Consider the following 19,090-nt stretch of genomic DNA (forward strand, 5'->3'; position numbering starts at 1 on the left):
AGCTAATAGGCCAAAAAATATGTAATTAACATTAAGCCTCAGAGTGGTTATTTTATAAGTGGCTTCGGGACCAGAGGACAGAGAATATTTGTAGCACTAGACATGCTATGTCTCATAGTACACTGACATTGTTGGCAGATTTATAAGACAATTGGGATTTCTTAAAGGAAGGGATTAGTTAAAAAAAGAATTCTTTGGAGCACTGGACTGAAGTCTCACGATCCAAAGGAGGAGCAGAAGGAGAGTGAGCACGAGCAAGGAACTCAGGACCGCGAGGGGTGCACCCACACACTGAGGCAAAGGGGATGTTCTATCGGGAACTCACCAAGGCCAGCTGGCCGGGGTCTGAAAAAGAATGGGACAAAACCGGACTCGCTGAACATAACGGACAATGAGGACTACTGAGAACTGAAGAACAATGGCAATGGGTTCTTGATCCTATTGCACGTAATGGCTTTGTGGGAGCCCAGGTAGTTTGGATGCTCACCTTAATAGACCTGGATGGAGGTGGGTGGTCCTTGGACCTCCCACAGGGCAGAGAAACCTGCTTGCTCTTTGGGCTGAGGAGGGAGGAAGACTTGATTGGGGGAGGGGGAGGGAATGGGAGGTGGTGGCGGGGAAGAGGCAGAAATCTTTAATAATTAAATAAATTAATTAATAAAAAAAGAATACAAAGTATAAAAAATGGGAAACACTATGGAAGGATTTAGGTCTCTATATGATAATGGAACAAATAAATGAAAAGACAACTAACTTAGATGGGACTTATGTAATATCAATTATAAATAATGTTTTATCACTTTTTCTTTCTTTTTTCTTTCCTTCCTTCCTTCCCTCCTTCCTTCATTTCTTTCTATTTTATTTTTTGATTTTTTGAGATAGGGATTCTCTGTGTAGCTTTAGCTGTCCTAGAACTAGCTCTTGTAAACCAAGCTGGCCTCAAACTCACAGAGATCCACCTGCCTCCCAAGTGATGGGATTAAAGGTATGTGCTACCACTGCCCGGCTCCAGATTTATTTTTAACAACAAATACAGGAGAATTCCAAGACCTGAAGTTTCTCTGTTGTTAAAAGTCATTGCACAACCCATACAGGTTTGTCCATCAACCATTTTAAAGGTAGGGCTGTTGGTGCCTCTGAAAGATCAGCAGCTGTTTTGCCCTATTCTTGAGCAACCTGAATGTTCAGTGACTGTTCTTTATAATACCTTATAACATTTTTCCCCAAAACAAATATTAATATATGGTTTATTTCTGAGATTGGAAGAATGTTAATCTGAGTATTTTATTGCTGTAACAAATCATGTCCCCACAAATTCCTTGCTATGTTTTTATAAGATTAAAACACATTTTTAGGGGCTGGAGAGATGGCTCAGAGGTTAGGAGCACTGACTGCTCTTCCAGACGTCCTGAGTTCAATTCCCAGCAACCCACATGGTGGTTCACAACCATCTGTAATGAGATCTGGCGCCCTCTTCTGGCCTGCAGCCGTACATGGAGGCTGAACACTGTGTACATAAAACACATTTTTAAAGTTTTTATCATTATATTAATAGTCATATAGAATACTAACTAATTCTAGAAAAAGGTTTCATCTAGCTTCCTGTACATAATTTTAGGGTTTAGTCTCTACCAGGTAACTAGGAATTAAGTTTCTGTACTCTGAATGTACATATTGATCCTTTAACCTCTTTGAGATCTGCTCCACATGACATTTAAAATGTTTAAGTGTTCTGCAGTGAACCAAGACAATGCCTAACAGTGACATTTGAAGTCTCCAAAAGGAGGATGGCTTATTTCTATCAGGGGGAAGCAGAACATGTGGGACTTGGAAGGTCGAGTTGGGGAAAGGACAGAGAAGGAGAGCAAGGGAAGAGATATCATGCTAGAGAGAGTCATTTTGGGGTTAGTAAGAAACCTGGAACTAGGTAAATTCCCAGGAATCCACAAGGATGATTCCAGCTAAGACTCTATGCAATAGTAGAGAGGGTGCCTTAACTGTCCTTCCCCTGTGAGCAGACTGATGACTATCTTAATTGTCATCATAGAATCTTTGTCCAGTAACTGATGGAAACAGATGCAGAGATCCACACCTAAGCATTGGGTGGAGCTCTTAGAGTCCAGTCAGAGAGATGGAGGAGCGATAATATGAGCAAAGGAGTCAACAATATGATGGGTCTAACTGACCCACGCTAGTGGGAGCTGACACAAGCTACTGGGAGCTCACAGACTCTGGACTGACAGCTAGGAACCCACATAGGACCAAACTAGGTCCTCTGAATGTGGGTGACAGCTGTGTGGCTTGGGCAGTTTGTAGGGCCACTGGCTATGGAACCAGTATTTATCCCTAGTGTATGAACTGGCTATTTGAGTCTGTTTTCTGCGAAGGAATACCTTGCTCAGCATAGATACAGGGAGGAGGGCCCTGTTCCTGCTTCAAGGGACTTGACAGACTTTGTTGACTCTCCATGGGAGACCTCACCCTCTCTGAGGACTGAATGGGGAGTGGGGGAAGTGGGAGAGTGAAAAGAGGGGAGGAAGAGGGAACTGAGATTGTAATATTTTAAAGTAAAATAAATGTAAAAGAAAATTTTAAAGGAGGATGGGGCCCTACAACCACAGTTCCACCAGGACTATGATAACACCACTAAGCTGAAAAACATCACCTAAAGATTAACTTTGGACTACAGATGGCTTAGGAGAATGTCAAGGAGGCTAGCTGAGATGATCCAGCTTTACAGACGCTCTAGCCAGGACTTGAGAAAAGTCATGCACTTTGAGATTACTCAGAGACTTGGCTGAACAACAAATGATGCAGCTGCTTCTCCCAAGACTTGACAATTAACTCAATTTTTTCTTTTCAGAATCCCCTAAAGAAGTTGCTGCCCCCAGAAAGCAAGAAGTAAATATAAGAATTCAATGCCCACATTCCCAAGAGGTGGGGTGGGTGATTTTTGGTTGTTCAATGGGTTATGGATATTTGTCATTGTTTAGGGAGGGTTGGTTACAAGTTGTTATTGGTTGCAGGCAGGGAGAAAGTTGAACAAAGGAGATTAGATTCAGAGTTCTTGTTTCAAAAAAGGGAGGATATAGATATAGGATACAAGGGTAGATTATTGAATCTACTCTGAAAAGAAATGAGAGGGAATATAAAATAGGATTAAAAAGTACATTATTGATTCTACTTTTAAACTAAAATAGCAACTACTAGTTTTAAATATTATACATTGGCTTGGATTTTTTGTATATTGACATAAATAAGAGACTACTTTTGTTAGAACATAGTGTACATACATTTCTAATCTTGTTCAAGCTATGGTACTTACACAAGTCATTTAACAATGTATTGCAGATTTCTAGCACTTGAAAGTTATAACCAACTATTTAAGATAATAAAGAAATGCAGGTTAGCAATTAGTCACCTATTACAATTGAACTTGTAGTCATATTAGGTATGTTTTCAAGGTCAAACAGATATTTTAGATAGGTTATCTTCAAACACTTCAGAGATCTACAAAATAAGGCATTTAAGATCTTTTAATAACCTAGGTACCTTTTTTATGACAGTGAGACATGTCTGCAGCACCAATCTACTACAGAGAAGATGATGGGCATTAAAGTAACTCTACATGGACTTTATGCTCTTTGTGGCAAAGGTTAGTCACTGGGTAAGAAAGTACTGTTGCCTTGACTGCTGACAGTATGCTGTACAAATTGGACAGGCAGGACACAAATAAAGGACTGTCAAACTTTGCCGAGACAAGGTAGGACAGCCCTTCATAATATTCTGCTTCACAAAATAGTCTGTCAGATATGCTAGCCCTATAGGCCAAAGATTAATGCCCCAGCGCTGCTAGAGACCTTGTATGACTGTCTGGGCAGACAGCTGTTTCTGTCATTTCTCATATTTTTTGGAAGTCACTTGCTTGTACTTCCTGCTTACTCAGGTAAAAATTATTTTCTTCTTGGGTCTCTGATGGAGTTGAAGACATTATAGTTATAGTTTTCCTTGTTACCAGATTCAAAAAAATTCAATAAAGAAATGTAAAGTGTATAAGATTGAGACAAATAAAAAGATAGTTTTGGTAAATCAAGTTAGACTAGAAAGTTAATTAGGTACAACTTGTGAACTCACCAAGATAAGATAGATATGGATATTTTCTCTCAACTTGTCAATTGTTAGTGGACTAGACATTATTGATGTTTTCATTGCCTGTATATATTGTATATAGTTACTGTGTATACTTATTGAATATAGTTTTTCTTATATTAGTTACAACCTTTTTTAATTTTTAGACAATAAAGGGGGAATGTGGTGATATCTTGTTTGTACAAATAAAGCTTTCCTGATAATCAGAGGTTGGAGCTAACTATTAGCTAACAATAGATGTCTTTATAGATAGACAGGAAGTGATATGACTGAGTAGATAGAGGAAGTGATAAGGCAGAAGAAAATAGGAACTCAGTCTCTTTCAGCAGGGACGTTGAGAGCTAAGGTGAACATGGTTTTGTTCCTTCTTCTCTCTGATCTCTCAGCATTTTTCCCAATATCTAACTCTGGGTTTTGTTATTCATCCTCCTGGATATTAACCTTCATCGGGCGATGAAAGGAGACAGAGATAGAGACCCACATTGGAGCACCGGACTGAAATCCCAAGGTCCAAATCAGGAGCAGAAGGAGAGAGAGCACGAGCAAGGAACTCAGGACCGTGAGGGGTGCACCCACACACTGAGACAATGGGGATGATCTATCGGGAACTCACCAAGGCCAGCTGGACTGGGTCTGAAAAAGCATGGGATAAAACCAGATTCGCTGAACAATGAGAACTGCTGAGAAGTCAAGAATAATGGCACTGGGTTTTGATCCTACTGCACGTACTGGCAGAGACCCTTCTCCTTCCTCCTTCATCTCTGGTTCTGCCAATTTTTTTTCTGACTAGCCAACTGAACAGACTGTGAGGTCAGTGCCCAGTCAATGGTGAAAAGATACAGTCACCACTTTCCTTAGAATAAAACCAAGATGCCCTTCCTGTCTCAGTGTGTTTGCTTTTCCAAGCACACCCTCTTGATAAAGAGTAAAGTTTGCCTTGTCCAGACACTTCAATTGAGTGACAGTCTCTTTTTGCAACACCGAACATATTTCTATCAATACTGATAAGAAGATACAGGTAACAATTTCCTAGGTCTTATATTATGCTACAGGTTACATGATACTGCCATTGCTGGGACCTTACATAGAACTCTTATTTCTTTCTTTTCTTTCAATTCACTATAACTTCAAAATAAAACTTAAAATAAAACAGTCCTAAGTATAAGAACCTGACATGGAACCTACATCTGCCTGACTCTTAATGTGTGCTATTTCTCTGCTAGCTAATATCAAACTTATTACAACTTCTTTTATTAAAACATACACATAAGTGCAGCTTCCTAGAAGGAACAATAAAGAAGAGGCTTATCTCAGGTAACATTTAAAGAATTTCAACAAACACTTGATTAAAAACTTTAAAACATCGACTCCTTCTATTCAGAGTTATAAAGATCAGTTGTTTGAATATGCTAATGTGGTCATGAAAGAACTGGCAGTCAGGCAGAAAGTGACTGCAGAGAAGCCTTGCTACCTTGACTGGAAGCCTGCCTCTTGCTGGTGGTGGCTCTGGGATTTTCTGTCATGTGGCCTTGTATGCCTGAAAGTCAACAGCTGTGCCTCTCTTCTCATACCAGGCCAACAAACTGCACAGCAGAGAGCTGTAATAGAGCCATTACCTGTACATTTGGTATTTCTTCCCCATCCACCCAGGATCTACCTGAGCCAGCCCATGTGAACAGAGCCAAATTACAATCATCACAGCCAGAGAGGTAGAAGGATAAAAAAGTTGATTTTTATCTTTAGATTAAGTCATCATAATCATGTACACTAACTCAACATCTATGAGAAAACTACACATACAAGGAAAGGCAAGATAAAATGAAGAAGAAGCAAAATAGTGACTTAAGGATGTTTTCCTAACAATACTTTATTTTATGTCAATAAAAATTACCCAATAAATATTTTATTAATTGATTAAATAAATGATTTTTAAAAACCAAAGCCAAACTGCTTCACTGTATCAAGTTCCCAGCACAGAATATGCTATTATAGGTACGATAAAATCAATTCTATAAAGTTCAATTTAACACATATACAGCTTGAATATCTCTTTCTTATTTTTTTTTAATTTTTATTGATTCTTTGTGGGTTTCACATCATGTTTTCTGACTTCACTTTTCTCCCTGGCCCCTTGCATCTGCCCTCTGTCCTTGTATGCTCCCCCTAAAACGAAACAAAATTTAAAAGAAAAAGAAAAATAAGAAAAAGACTCTCATTGTGGAAGCTGTAGTGTGGCCCATCACAGAGTTACCTTTAGTACATTCATTGTCATTTCCAAGGGTCATTGGTCTGGCTCAAGGCTTCTGACTTCCTCTGGCTCTCTGTTGTTCTGTGTTATGGAGACCGTCTGTGCTGTTTTGGATCCGTAGGTCCATCCCCTTCACATGTTTAACAGTCCATAGATAATGTGGACGTTGGGTGGACTAACTCATAGCCCTGGTTCTGGGCCTGGGTGGTAGTTGAGTTGGTTAACCTATCAGCTCTCAGCATCCTCACCACCAGGGTGTGAGCTCTCCGGCCCTGCCTTGGCTAGCTCACCCAGTGCAGCAAGGCGCAAGAACAGTTCTCCCGCTCTCAGGTCCTCAGGCTCACCCACCAGGCTGGGTGCAGAACCCTCACTCCCAGTTGCTGTAGGAGGAATACAAAGGGGATAGGTAGATGTAGGGCTGTCTCACCTGTACCCCTGACAACATGGTCAGCTCCAGTGTGCTGCCCAGGTGGGGTGCAGGGCCCACTCTCCTATGTGCTGTAGCTGGTGAGAGGTAGGGCTGATTCTCTCACTCTCAGACCTCAGGGCTAGCTCTCTTGCCTGTTGTAGGTAGCAAGGAGCAGAGGGGAGAGGGCATCTTCTCCTACCTATGCCACCACATGGTAGATGACAGAGGTAAGGAAGTCAACTGTTTCTCTCACACCCCCAGGACAGGCTCATCTACATCCCTAACCACAGGGTCAGCTCTAGTATGCTGCCCAGGTGAAGTACATGCCTGAGGTGAGAAGAGGAGCCTTCTTCCCTGGATGTGGAAGGCGAGTTCTACCCTGAAGAGCAGGGCCAGCTCTCTTGCTGCAGTATCCAGAGAGGGGCAGGGCCAGCTATCCCAGGGCCAGTGAAGGGCGAAGCTAGCTCACCACGTGGGTTTCCAATGACCGCTCATGATAACACAGACTATGGGCATCATTACAGAAACCAGTTAGAGCAGGACCATGGACCCAGACATGGTCCTCAGCAGCAGTTCAGGCCCAGACACCACCATGGCCTGAGGTGGCAGCACAGGCCACCCAGATCAGCATGGTCATGGCAGCAGCATGATCTTCAGACATGGACAATGATCGCAGGTAGCTGACCAGACCCCAGTTATCCACGCGGCCCCCACTGGTAACGGAAGCTGTAGACATCAACTGCTGTTGTAGGACTATGAACTCAGGCATGGCCCTCAGCAATAGCCCTGACTTGAATGACTCCATGGCCCCAGATAATGGTGTTGGCCACTCAAACTGACTTCATCCTGGTGACAGAACAGCACACAGACACCAACATGATCACAGATTGTGGTCTAGACAGTGGGCATCTGTGTGGCCTTTAGTGGCAACATGGGCCAGGGATATCAACGCAGACCCCCGGCTGTGGCAGGACCACAGACCCAGACACAGCTCTAGACAATAGCCTGGGCCCAGTTGTCTCATGGCCCCATGTGGCAGTGCAGGCCACCCAGGTCTGCATCTCCCCACAGCAGCATAGCCCTTGGACACCAACAATACCCCAGGTGGCAGCCCTGAATATCTCTTAAAAGCATAAAGTCAAGACATTGCTTTGGGAGGTGAAAGAATAAATTAAAAGGGTACCAGTTTGTGCTTCATGGAGAGGAAAAAAACGCAGTGAATAGAACCCAAGAAAAGTCATTGTCACTATCAATTTAACAAGGTAAATTCAATGTTATGTTAAATAAGGAAAAAAAAGAAGCAACTAGAATCATTGATTAAAAATTTCAAAAATAATACTCGAATGTTGGTGGTACATTTACAAAAACCTTTAAATCTTAAATATTTCTAATTAAAGTTTATACACTTATAGAAATTCTGGCATAGTCGCTCACTTACTAATCACAGGGATACCTAACCCGAATTCTGTACCCGTGTTCATGAGATACTTTCCAAGACCCTGGTTTCTCCAGAGGCCCCATAGATCAGAGTAAAACAGCTTGAAACAAAAAATAGAAACAAAGCAAACATGGGATCTACATATTAGGAAGATCTGAGCCTGTGAGATGACAGGAGAAAAATCAAACCCCCACAAAAAAAAGGAGCTAGACTGGGTAGAGAGATCAAACAATCCACACTCCTTTTTGAATAAGAAATGACATCTCAAAGAGGCAACAGAAGCATCAGAGGAGAAACAAAGCAAAGAAGCATTAGAAGAAGATGAATACTGAGCTTTGGTTATGGCAAAACTTGTACATACAAAGCGACTGACATGCAATTCTGCAGGAAGAGCAAGCTCACAAGACTCCCAGCCTTCCATCTAGACCCCAAGATCTCTGCCACATGCTGAATCGGGATCTTCCAGTTCTTACTTGTTCACCTCCAAATCTTGTTCCTACCACCCTGTGTGGATTTACATCACCCGAGGTAACCTTGAGACAACACTGAACTTACCTGAACCCTGAACACTTCTGGAAAACAATGGCAGTCAAGCAATCCCACCCATTCTTTGGAGTTCTGAGAGATGCCTAGCTGTAAATTAGCATTATTTCTCTTGGCTTGCAGAAAACTCAGTGGTGACCATCTTGCAGTCTCTGCTAAGGCTGACACAAATGACAGTCCAAATTCCCACTCTGTTGTCTTACACCCGAACTTTCTGTCTCCATTTACCCAGGTTAAGCCTGGGTCAAAGATTCCACCAAACTCAAATCCATGTTCTCTCCTTGTTCTAAACCCCTGAATTTTAAGACACATGATTAATGAAAACCACCACTCACTAATGACTCCGGTAAGAAACCACCTGTCTAATACCATCATTCAGTTCCCCACAGGCAAAGCTGTCTGTACTTCTTTTACATCTTTTTTTTTTTTTCTGTTTGAAATTTTCAGATACTTAAAGATCTGCTAGGTCAAATAGTTCTTCCTATTTCAGTTCTCTTTGACTCTCCATGGTCACCATCCTCTTCTATTAAAGAGTTCAAGATTAAAGGCTGCCTTTATCTAAATCTAGACCTACTATTGCTTGACACTTTCAACCTAGAAAGGGGTTTAACTTTCTAAAACACAAATCATAATTCCCTCTTATAGGATCACAATTGTTACAACCTTTTGATATATCACAACACAAGAAAATATATAGGAGACAAGAACAACATAACTAATATGCTGTCATATTTCCTTCAATATTCAAAGAAGAAAATTATACATTAAAATATACCAGTAAAATGCACTTTATAATAAAAATGAAAACTTACAAATAAGTGAGGTTTGAAATCAGTAATAATTTCTACACATTTCTCTTTTGGCTGATATAATCTAATTGTATCTTTAGGACTTACTAAAAAGAAAGAAAAAGCTAGTTGAACTACTACTTCTCTTTAACTCAAGCATGAAACCAGTAATCATATAATTACTAAAATTCTTTCTGAAGAACTCTTTACGACAGTTTATTACTTCTCCATAACCCGAAAATCTTAATCAGATACATAAAATAAATTCTCAATAAAATCATAAAGAAAAAGACAAGGCATTTCTATACCCATACAGTATAGAAAATTTTTGAAATCATAAAGATATAGCAAAGAAAATAGAGAAAAGTAAACCACTCACCCGCATTGACTATTGCGTCCACCTCTAGCAAGGTGATGTCACCCCTATAGAGAGAAACCTTTTCACTCAAACTTTTCTTCATTTGTGGTGTTTCCTGAGTATTTTCTTCTGTAATAAAAAGATATATATATATATATATTAAGGGTAATATCTAAATTTAATCAAGATCTTTTTGTGTACATGTATGTGTGTGTTCATGTTAGGGGGTGTATTACTGTTCCATGGTGCAAGTGTGGAGGGCACAGGACCACCTTCACTTTCCAGCTTGTTTTCACACAGAGTCTTTCTACCACTTCATGTGCCAAGCCAGCTGGACCTCAGCTTCTGAGGTCTATCTCTGCTTCTATCTCTCCATTATAGGAACTCAAACAGATCTGGCTATTTTATATGGGTTCTGATTCAGACTCAGGTTCTCATGACTAAATGGAAAGAACTTTTACTCACTAAGCCATATCTCTGAGAACTAAGCAACTACTTTCTAATCAGGACAACTATAAAAGCCAATATGAAATACAGAGTTACAAAGAAAATTTAAAAATATATGAAAGTATCAGGGATGTGATTTATTCTCTATTTATATTTTATTTTCAAGATAAATGCACTATCTATACCAGTGGTCAGGTGGAAGTTTTGAGCAACTTTGGGCAATATCTTTGATCATTAAGAAAATTAACATCAATTTTATTTTGATGCTATCATTTGAAGATGAAATTATGTTCTATTATACTCATAAGGAAAAGAGATGTGCAAAACAGAAAGAAAACATATTTCCGAGTGAAGGAGCTCATTTCTACTTCCCCCTGTTACTTAAAAGGACCATATGAAACCTTTATTTGACCATTTAGGTTCAACTCTTTGCTACCTTTAAAAAGATGTCCCTCAGGGTAGAACACCTCAAAGAGAAGAAATGAATTTGTGAAAATGTTCTTTCCTTACCACATTGTATTTAACCTTTTGCTCTGCAAGGCAATGTTACTATGCAAGAAAAATAGCAGCATAAAAAACACAGAGCCAGCAAGCTGCTCTAAAATCTGACGCATTGTTACGTACTTGAGAGAATTTGAATTGTCACTTATTTTAAGACAAAGTAAACCCACTTAACAAAGAAACATATCTTAAAATACACAAAGATTATATATAAATACCATATTTTAGAAAAACATAAACTTAAGTATTTATGAAATATGTATATCTTTTATGGAGAACTATAATGCTATCCACTCACTAAAACATTCTCAAATGAGCATGTAATCTTCAAGTATTTGGGAGATAACAGGTAATAGGTTTTGAAGTACCTAAATTGTCTTTGAGACTGTCCTAGCTTGGTTTCTCTCTTGCTATAATAAACATCATGACCAAAACCAACCAGGAGAAGGAAAGGTTTTATTTCTTCTTACACTTAAGAGTCCACCACCCGGAAAGGTCAGACTAGGAACTCAAATCAGAAGCCTGGGGGGTGGGCAGAAACTGAAGCAGAGACCAAGGAAGAACACTGATTAAGCCTTGCTTTCTCTGACTTGCTCAGCTACTTTTGTTAAACAGCTGAGGGTCCATGCCAAGGCATCAAACCACCCACAGTGGGTTAGGTCCTCCAGCATCAATCACCAATCAAAAAAATACCCCCAAAGACATGCCCATAGGCTAATGGACTGGAGATAATTCAATTGAGATTCCTAACACAGCAAGACCATGAGTTTCACATCCCATCAGTTAGTACTCTTAGGACTTTTAAATTTAAAAACCCTGATTTCCAGTTAAAGTTTACTGGATTACAATAAATATCTGATGATTTCTGCAGACACCCAAACTATCTGCATCAATGAAAATCTATAAATTACAAGACTTCTCACTGAAGTTAAGTGTCAGAACTCCAGTGGGTATTAAATTAGCAAGGACTTCACAAAGAAAACAGAATTTATTTGTATTTCAGAGGTGACAAAATAGACTTAGAAGCTTTTCTCCACTTTTAAGAAATAGGTCTATAAAATTAAGCCCTTATTTCCCTGTGGAGTGTTTTATATACACCACTACATTTGTAGTGGTGCTGTTAAGTTGCTAGATGTTGGCAGGATTTGAGGACATTAAGGCTGGACCCCTCCTTCATAACCAATAACTTATCAAACCAATGGCTGAAAATGCAGGAAGCTAAGTACTAGTCAGAGGAATGGAGTGTGACTTGAGTCCAAACTCTGGCCGTTAAAGGAAATGTGACATCTTGAGCCTCAGAGAATGACATTAATTATTAACCATTTAAACTTGGATCCAAGAGCACTAAACTTTACAAGATCACTGTATATCAAGAGGTTTTTGTGGTTTAAAAAAAAAAAGGATTGTAGATTATATCATTTGTTCATCCCTCCCCTCACCCTTGTAAGGGACAATCCTAACTGGCTTGTCAATCACCTGGACAGAAAAATGCCCCCCAAGAAAAAGTTGCCAATTCAAGAGAATTTGGATGAAGTTCTCTTTACCTAGATTTTAGACTTATTTTCTATGATCTTATTTAAAAGATTTCATGTGCCTGTGATATGAAATTCTTACTCTATATACCTACAATTTATAAATTTTGCTTTTTTATGATGTCCCCAAGTTCTTTAATGTTCCATTCATATGTTTCTTTAGAATTTATCATTGATCTTGACTAAATGATCCAGTTTTTTTACTTTGTCTTCAAGCTCTGAAATTCTATCTTCCATATAATCCTTTAGTGTGATATTTTGTGTTTTAATAAATAAAGCTCACCTGAAGATCAGAATGCAAAGCTAGCCACACTAGTCAGCCATACAGGGTAGGCAGTGGTGGTGCATGTCTTTAATACCAGCACTAGAGAGAAATATAAGGCGGGATGAGACAGGAACTCAATCTCTTTTCAGTCTGAAGATTTCATAAAGGTAAGAATTCTCTAGAGCCTTGGCTGCTTGGCTTTTCTAATCTTCAGCTTGATCCCCAGTATCTACCCCTGGGTTTTTATTATCTGTGCTACAATTCTTCACTGGTAAAGTTTTCTGCTAAACTTTTGGCCTACTGTTTTTCTTCTCATTTCTATCATCATTTAGGTTTTTTCAGTTTGATTTTTCTTCAGTACTTATTTTTATATAATGTTATTTTTGAATCTTCAATTGACTTCCTCATTTCATTCAGCTGTTTGTGTTCTCTTAGAATTTCTTTGTGCTTCCTTTGGGTTGTTTTATATTTATAATCATTCTTTTTAATCCTGCATCAGAAATTTCACCTAAACCCATTTTCATCAGTGACTATTATTACGAGATTGGTCATTTCCGGAGGAAATGAGTTGTCTTGATTTTTCATGTTACTTGTGTTTTTCTGCCATCTGGAGTTAGATTGTTGGTTAAGAATCTTGTTGTTCTTGCTTTGGGTTGCCTCTTTTATTTCTGTGAAGGTATCTGCAGTCTTCAGAAGAGATCAGGTTATAATACACCAGCAGTGATACTTTCATCCATTAGATTGGTGTCCAAGGCATTAGACTATATTCCTAGTCCACCCCATGGGCTGAGTACTGTCTGCTGGAGCAGTCACTATGAAATGGTTAACTCACTCTGATAACAGGGCAGCAGTTGATACAAAATAAACACTTTTTAAGTACCAATTATTTTACAGAGGAAGGAGACCTCAATAGTATAATACACATTAATCTGTTCATTAATGGGTGTGAGTAGAAATAAAAAAAAGAAAGACACAATCATGGTGATATCAGTGATTGGTGTTAGATTGCTAGACAGGAGGTAAAGGAGAAAGACACAAGAGTTGAAATATTAGAGAGGGAGAATAGGGGGTATGATAGACTAAAAACTGAGGGGTGAAGATATGCATTCAGATATCATAAACCATGCCAACTTCTAGGCTTTAGGAAGAAAGTAACAGCGAGAGGGGAAAGTAAGAGTAAAGAAAAGAAAATGAAAGAAGACAATGAGACAGACAGACAAACAGTAAAACATGTGAACAGCCTGATACATTGACCATGAGTATTATACAAATAAGGATAGTTGTAGGGGTAACAAAAGTAAAATGGGGAGAAATAATGATGAAATCAATGGCCAGTGTATTGTTTATTACAACTGGAGACCTTCTGCACTGGCTTCCTAGACATGCTCCAATTTCTATTCTCAGTTTACTTTTACCAGTCCTGTTCTTCTCTTAGGAATGGTGTAATTTACTTCTGTGTGTAGCTTTCTTATGAAGATAGTTGGCTCTGAACGTCTAAGAATCTAAGAAAACTCCACCTAGAGTTTTTATGGTCCTTCTGAGTATGCAGGGGTGACTGTGAAGCGCCTGGAGAACAATGCAGAGCTTGTACTTGATTTCCATCACCTCCTGGTTTCCCATGATGCATTGATGGCAGTCCTAGTGATGGATGTCACTGGCAATTGGTCAAAATTTGCAGCTGGAGCAGAGCTGCATTGGTTGTATATGCAGCAATGAAACTGGAGTTCTCTGATAGAAAAATTACTGGAGTATTGACCAAGTGGATCCTAGAGACTGAAGGACCAGTTAGTGAGGTAATAAAATACCCATTTCTATTGTTTAACTAACCATAATGAGCTATTTTTTTCCAACATGACTTTGATGCTACTATCTTGCTTAGAAATCCTCTACTTTATTGAATTTTTTACCTACCTCTTCCGTCTTCCTCCATCCAAAATACCTTGCTGAGATCCTCTCTAAGCCCTGCGTTACTACTTCCTATCTCTCTAGCTGTAATCAGTCCTCCAAATCCTGTAGGGTTAATTTTGGTCAGCTAGTGGCTACCTCTACTCTCTGATTCAAAGAAAGATTTATTGTCAAAATGTAACCAAAATATCACACAACAGTCTGTACTTCTGTATTTAGGGGAAGGACTCCATAAGATTTCACTCCCTCCCCCCACAATGTTGGAAGGTCTGTGTTGTACTTGTTTAGGCAGTCATGCTATTGAGGTACCATAGGTAGAGTTTTTGTCATTTTTAGGAGAATCAATCTCACAGCAGACTTCCTGATCCTTTGGCTCTTACAGTCTTATGGACCCTCTTCCAGGATGTTCCTTTGGCCTGTGCTGGGGGTTTTGTTTTAATTGTATCCAATGGGGATGGGCACCTATGATCAGTTGTTTTCTGCATAGTGACCAACTAGAGTTTTCTGTGATTGTCTCAGTCTGCGTTCACTTGTCAGTAGGTACTACTAACCTGTAGTTAGGAATTATGCTAGGTTATTAAAGTGACAGTAGAAGTTTACCCTCTAAGAACCACATGACCTCACTAGCTTTTTGCTTGCTTTTTTAAAATTACTATTTTTATTTTTATTCCCCTTATTAAGTTTGAGCTATTTTGTTGTTGAACTTTTTCATTAGTGGAAAATAATTTTTAGTAAATATTTACCTCATGCTTACGTGTATGTTTCTGTGTTCACAACATGTGTTTATAAGTACCCTGAAGCCAGAAGAGCCTCCTGAAACTGGAGTTACAGTTGATCATAAGCCACCCAAAGTGAGTGCTGAGAACTGGACTCAGGTCCTATGTGAAGAGCAGCAAGTCACCTTAATAACTGAGGTCCCTCCAACCCCAGGAATTCTCCTTTTTCTTTGTTTCCTTTGCCTTTTAAAATTATTTTTATCTTTCTCTCTCACTTTCCCCAATAATATTTTCCTCACTCTTCTTCTTTTCTATTACTTAATCTTGCTTTTTTATTTTTCCATGCCCTGCCTCCTTCTTTACTGTATTCAGTTAGTACCCTCACTATTACTCCAAAGTAATTTTTAACTTTGTAGTTTTTCCATTTAATTTTAATACTATTTCTAAATGCCATTTTGACTGATATTTTTACTATTACAATAATAGTATTTCTACTATTTGGTAGTACTGTGGACTCAACCTCCATGATCAGACTACTCAATAAGAGCATTCCCAATAAATCCAGAATAGTTATCTAAATCAACATATATGCAAATCACAAAACAGAAACATGAAAAATATAAGGCAACAAAACTCCTCCAAAATATTATAACCCCTCAAGTACTAACTCCAAAGTTCTAAAAGAGATAAATCATCAGAGGAAGAAATACAAAAATCTTGTGGCGCCGGGCGATGGTGGCGCACGCCTTTAATCCCAGCACTCGGGAGGCAGAGGCAGGCGGATCTCTGTGAGTTCGAGACCAGCCTGGTCTACGGAGCTAGTTCCAGGACAGGCTCCAAAGCCACAGAGAAACCCTGTCTCGAAAAACCAAAAAAAAAAAAAAATCTTGTGGTAAACGTGATCTATGACTTTAAAGGGGACTGAACAGCAGATGAATCCAATTCAGGACTCAAAAAGAAAAGTCATAAAAATAAAAGAAATACTGGCAAAATTTTCTTCAGCAGTGTAAATGAAAAGGTCAGCAGGATAGAAGAAAATAAATCATGATTTTGAAAATGAACTAAAATAAAATCTAAATGTTGGAAATGAAAATTTCAATGAATCAAAACATAAGATATAAATTATGATCAATAGACTTGACATTGCAGAAGAAATATAAAGGATATGGGACAAGGGAACAAAGTCAATGAAACAGCACATTCAAACATCAGAAAGGGAAATGGAAGAGAAAAGCAAGACTACAACGTCCAGTAAATCCTGGGTATCACAGTGACAAGACATATAAAACCCTATGGAATTCAAGGAGCTAAGACTTAGCTAACATCGTAGAGCATATAGCCAATGAAATTATGGTAGAAAATTTCCTAAAGCTTGAGATGTAGACGACCAAACACAACAGGCATTTAGAAATAGAATATGAAATAGACATGACCAGAAGAGAATACTTTAATGGCATTACAGTTATAAGCTACATGAACAGCTACAGAGACAGCTCTGTAAAATGAGTAAAGCACTTTTTTAAAGTAATTATGGTGATAATTACTTAAATAGTACAATTACCAATCTTGGTTTCTCTTTATTCTCAAATGTTCATTTCTTAGTAGTAGTATAATTTATTAACTGAACTGCACTTGGCACCAGGGCAGATGTTTTATACAACTTAAAACATATAACCACTGTTCACCAAATACCAGCAAAAAAAAAAGTCAATGGCCTATTGAATCACTAAGTAGGATTGGACAGGAGCTCAAATAGAAACAGATCTGTAAAGAAGTTCTCAAAATAACCTTGGCTAAACTAAGGCTGTGGCAATGGAAACAGGAGAGAAGAATGCCAGGAATAATACTCTAGAGACATACCTACAAAGAATGGGGTCTTGTTGGAGGAGGGAAGCCAGAAATTTCCAGGTATATTTGCTGGCTTCTGTTCTAGGTTAATATTAAGAAGAAATGTAGGCAGGAGAGGTCATATGGAAAGGAATATAATTGTGTCAGGATTGATTATGTTAGCTCCAAGTTTCCTACAGAATGTTCATATATATGAATTATCTTCTCAAAAGAAAGAGATTCAGGCCTAGATACTTGGGTTTAGGAAATGGCAGATGGTAATGACACTGGATGAGAGACCATTAAGAGTAGAACTGAAATAAAAATGGACCAAAGCCAAAATGCTGAATATGGCAACCTTTACACCTACGATGAATGGAAAGTAAATTAAAAATACAGAGTAAACAACTCAGACAAGAAAATGCAACCTAGAAAAAAAAATTATCAAGAGCTTCACATGTTACAGTCAAGAATCAAGGCAGAAAATGTTCTTCTGGATATAACAGTCACAGCATCACCACTGACCATCAAAATGATTTCAATAAAGACAAAAATATAAACATGTCTACAGCTGAGCCTAGATGCATTACATGACAGAGAAGTAAGGTGTAAAAATCTGTGTCCCTGATAGACCACACAAAGTGAACTTCCAGTTGACCTCAAATCTTCTCTTAAAAAACATGGGATCACTTATAATCCTCTTATTCTAAGAGTCCAGCCTTACTACATCCAGCAAATAGATATCTTAATTTGTCAAACAGCTTCCTGTTTTGAGATCCATTTAATTATTTCTTATCATAAGATAATATATGAATGCTTTCACAATAAATCCTTGAATGCATCACTGATTGTTTCTTTAGTTTCAACTAATATAGAATTATTAAGTCACAAGCAACCTACATATGTTAAAAATAATGCAAACTGTAAAATCATACTGCTTTATTTAAATAGGAGTAAAAAGGGGAAAATATTGAAGCCTGGCTTAAGACAGTAGAAGTGAGGAGGTGATCATTCGCTGAGATGACTACAGAAAGGATAAGACCTGAAGATGCCATCAGATTAAAACTCATTGTTTATCTGAACATGCCTGATCATTAGATTCTGTATCTTCCTTAACTCTTCCAATTAGTCACATTGATTCCTACAATTTGGAATATTTAATTCTCGTAGCTTATATCCAACCGAGGATCAAAATTCTACCAATTCTACTGTTAAAATATCTCAAATTCATCCCTTCTTCCTGAATTATAACAAAAATTAATTAAATCAATAGATAAAATTTCCAGGCTCTAGCCTGTCTTATTAATCTTATTTTTATTATTTATACATCATCCTGCGCTAATAAGACCAGTTCTGTAACATTTCCATGTCGTTGCAAACTTCTATTTCTTTTAGGAACCAATAAGGGCATTTTGGAATTCTCCATTCTGTGTGTTATGCAGACTATTGTTTTACAAACTATCCTCAATGTTGGAGAGGAGAACTTCCAGCCTAGATCAATGTCTTCTCCATTCTTGACTTCTTCCAGATCCGTAGCATAACTACTGACACATGGTAAATATTCATTTACTGAAAGAAGCCAAGAAAAAATGAATGCAACATGGGGGGAAATAACAAAATAAACAGATCAATATAAAAGAAATTTTCAACTTAATCACATAAAATACTTTAGTGAATAATAGAGTCATATACCAAACTAATCCAAGTTCCTATACAGAAGTGTTAACAGTGTAGACATGGTATTTTAATTTCCTGCTTCACAAATCGCTAAACCTAATACTCTGTCTTTTGTTCTGTAACTTTTAAGATAGTTTCACCAGCTGTGTTCCAAAGAAGCAGACAAAATTCCTCCGAGGAGGGCTCAAGGCATCTTATATTTAGCAGACTTGAAGATGATTCTTCGACATACTAGAAAGGACCACTCTTCTAAATTACTAGCCTACATTTCAAATCACTGACATAAT

General features: G+C 38.4%; 1 protein-coding gene across 6 annotated transcripts in view; it reads right to left on the bottom strand.

The window, feature by feature from the left end:
• Macrod2 (mono-ADP ribosylhydrolase 2) overlaps nt 1-19,090 on the bottom strand; it is a 1,826,063-nt gene that overhangs the window by 1,768,253 nt on the left and 38,720 nt on the right. For all 6 annotated transcript variants that reach the window (XM_057781066.1, XM_057781065.1, XM_057781064.1 and 3 more), the window contains exon 3: nt 9,955-10,062. In XM_057781066.1, the coding sequence (XP_057637049.1) occupies nt 9,955-10,062 (108 nt within the window). The remainder of the gene's footprint in view (nt 1-9,954; nt 10,063-19,090) is intronic.

Source organism: Chionomys nivalis, chromosome 9, assembly GCF_950005125.1.
Source record: "Chionomys nivalis chromosome 9, mChiNiv1.1, whole genome shotgun sequence".
NCBI classification, from domain to species: domain Eukaryota; kingdom Metazoa; phylum Chordata; class Mammalia; order Rodentia; family Cricetidae; genus Chionomys; species Chionomys nivalis.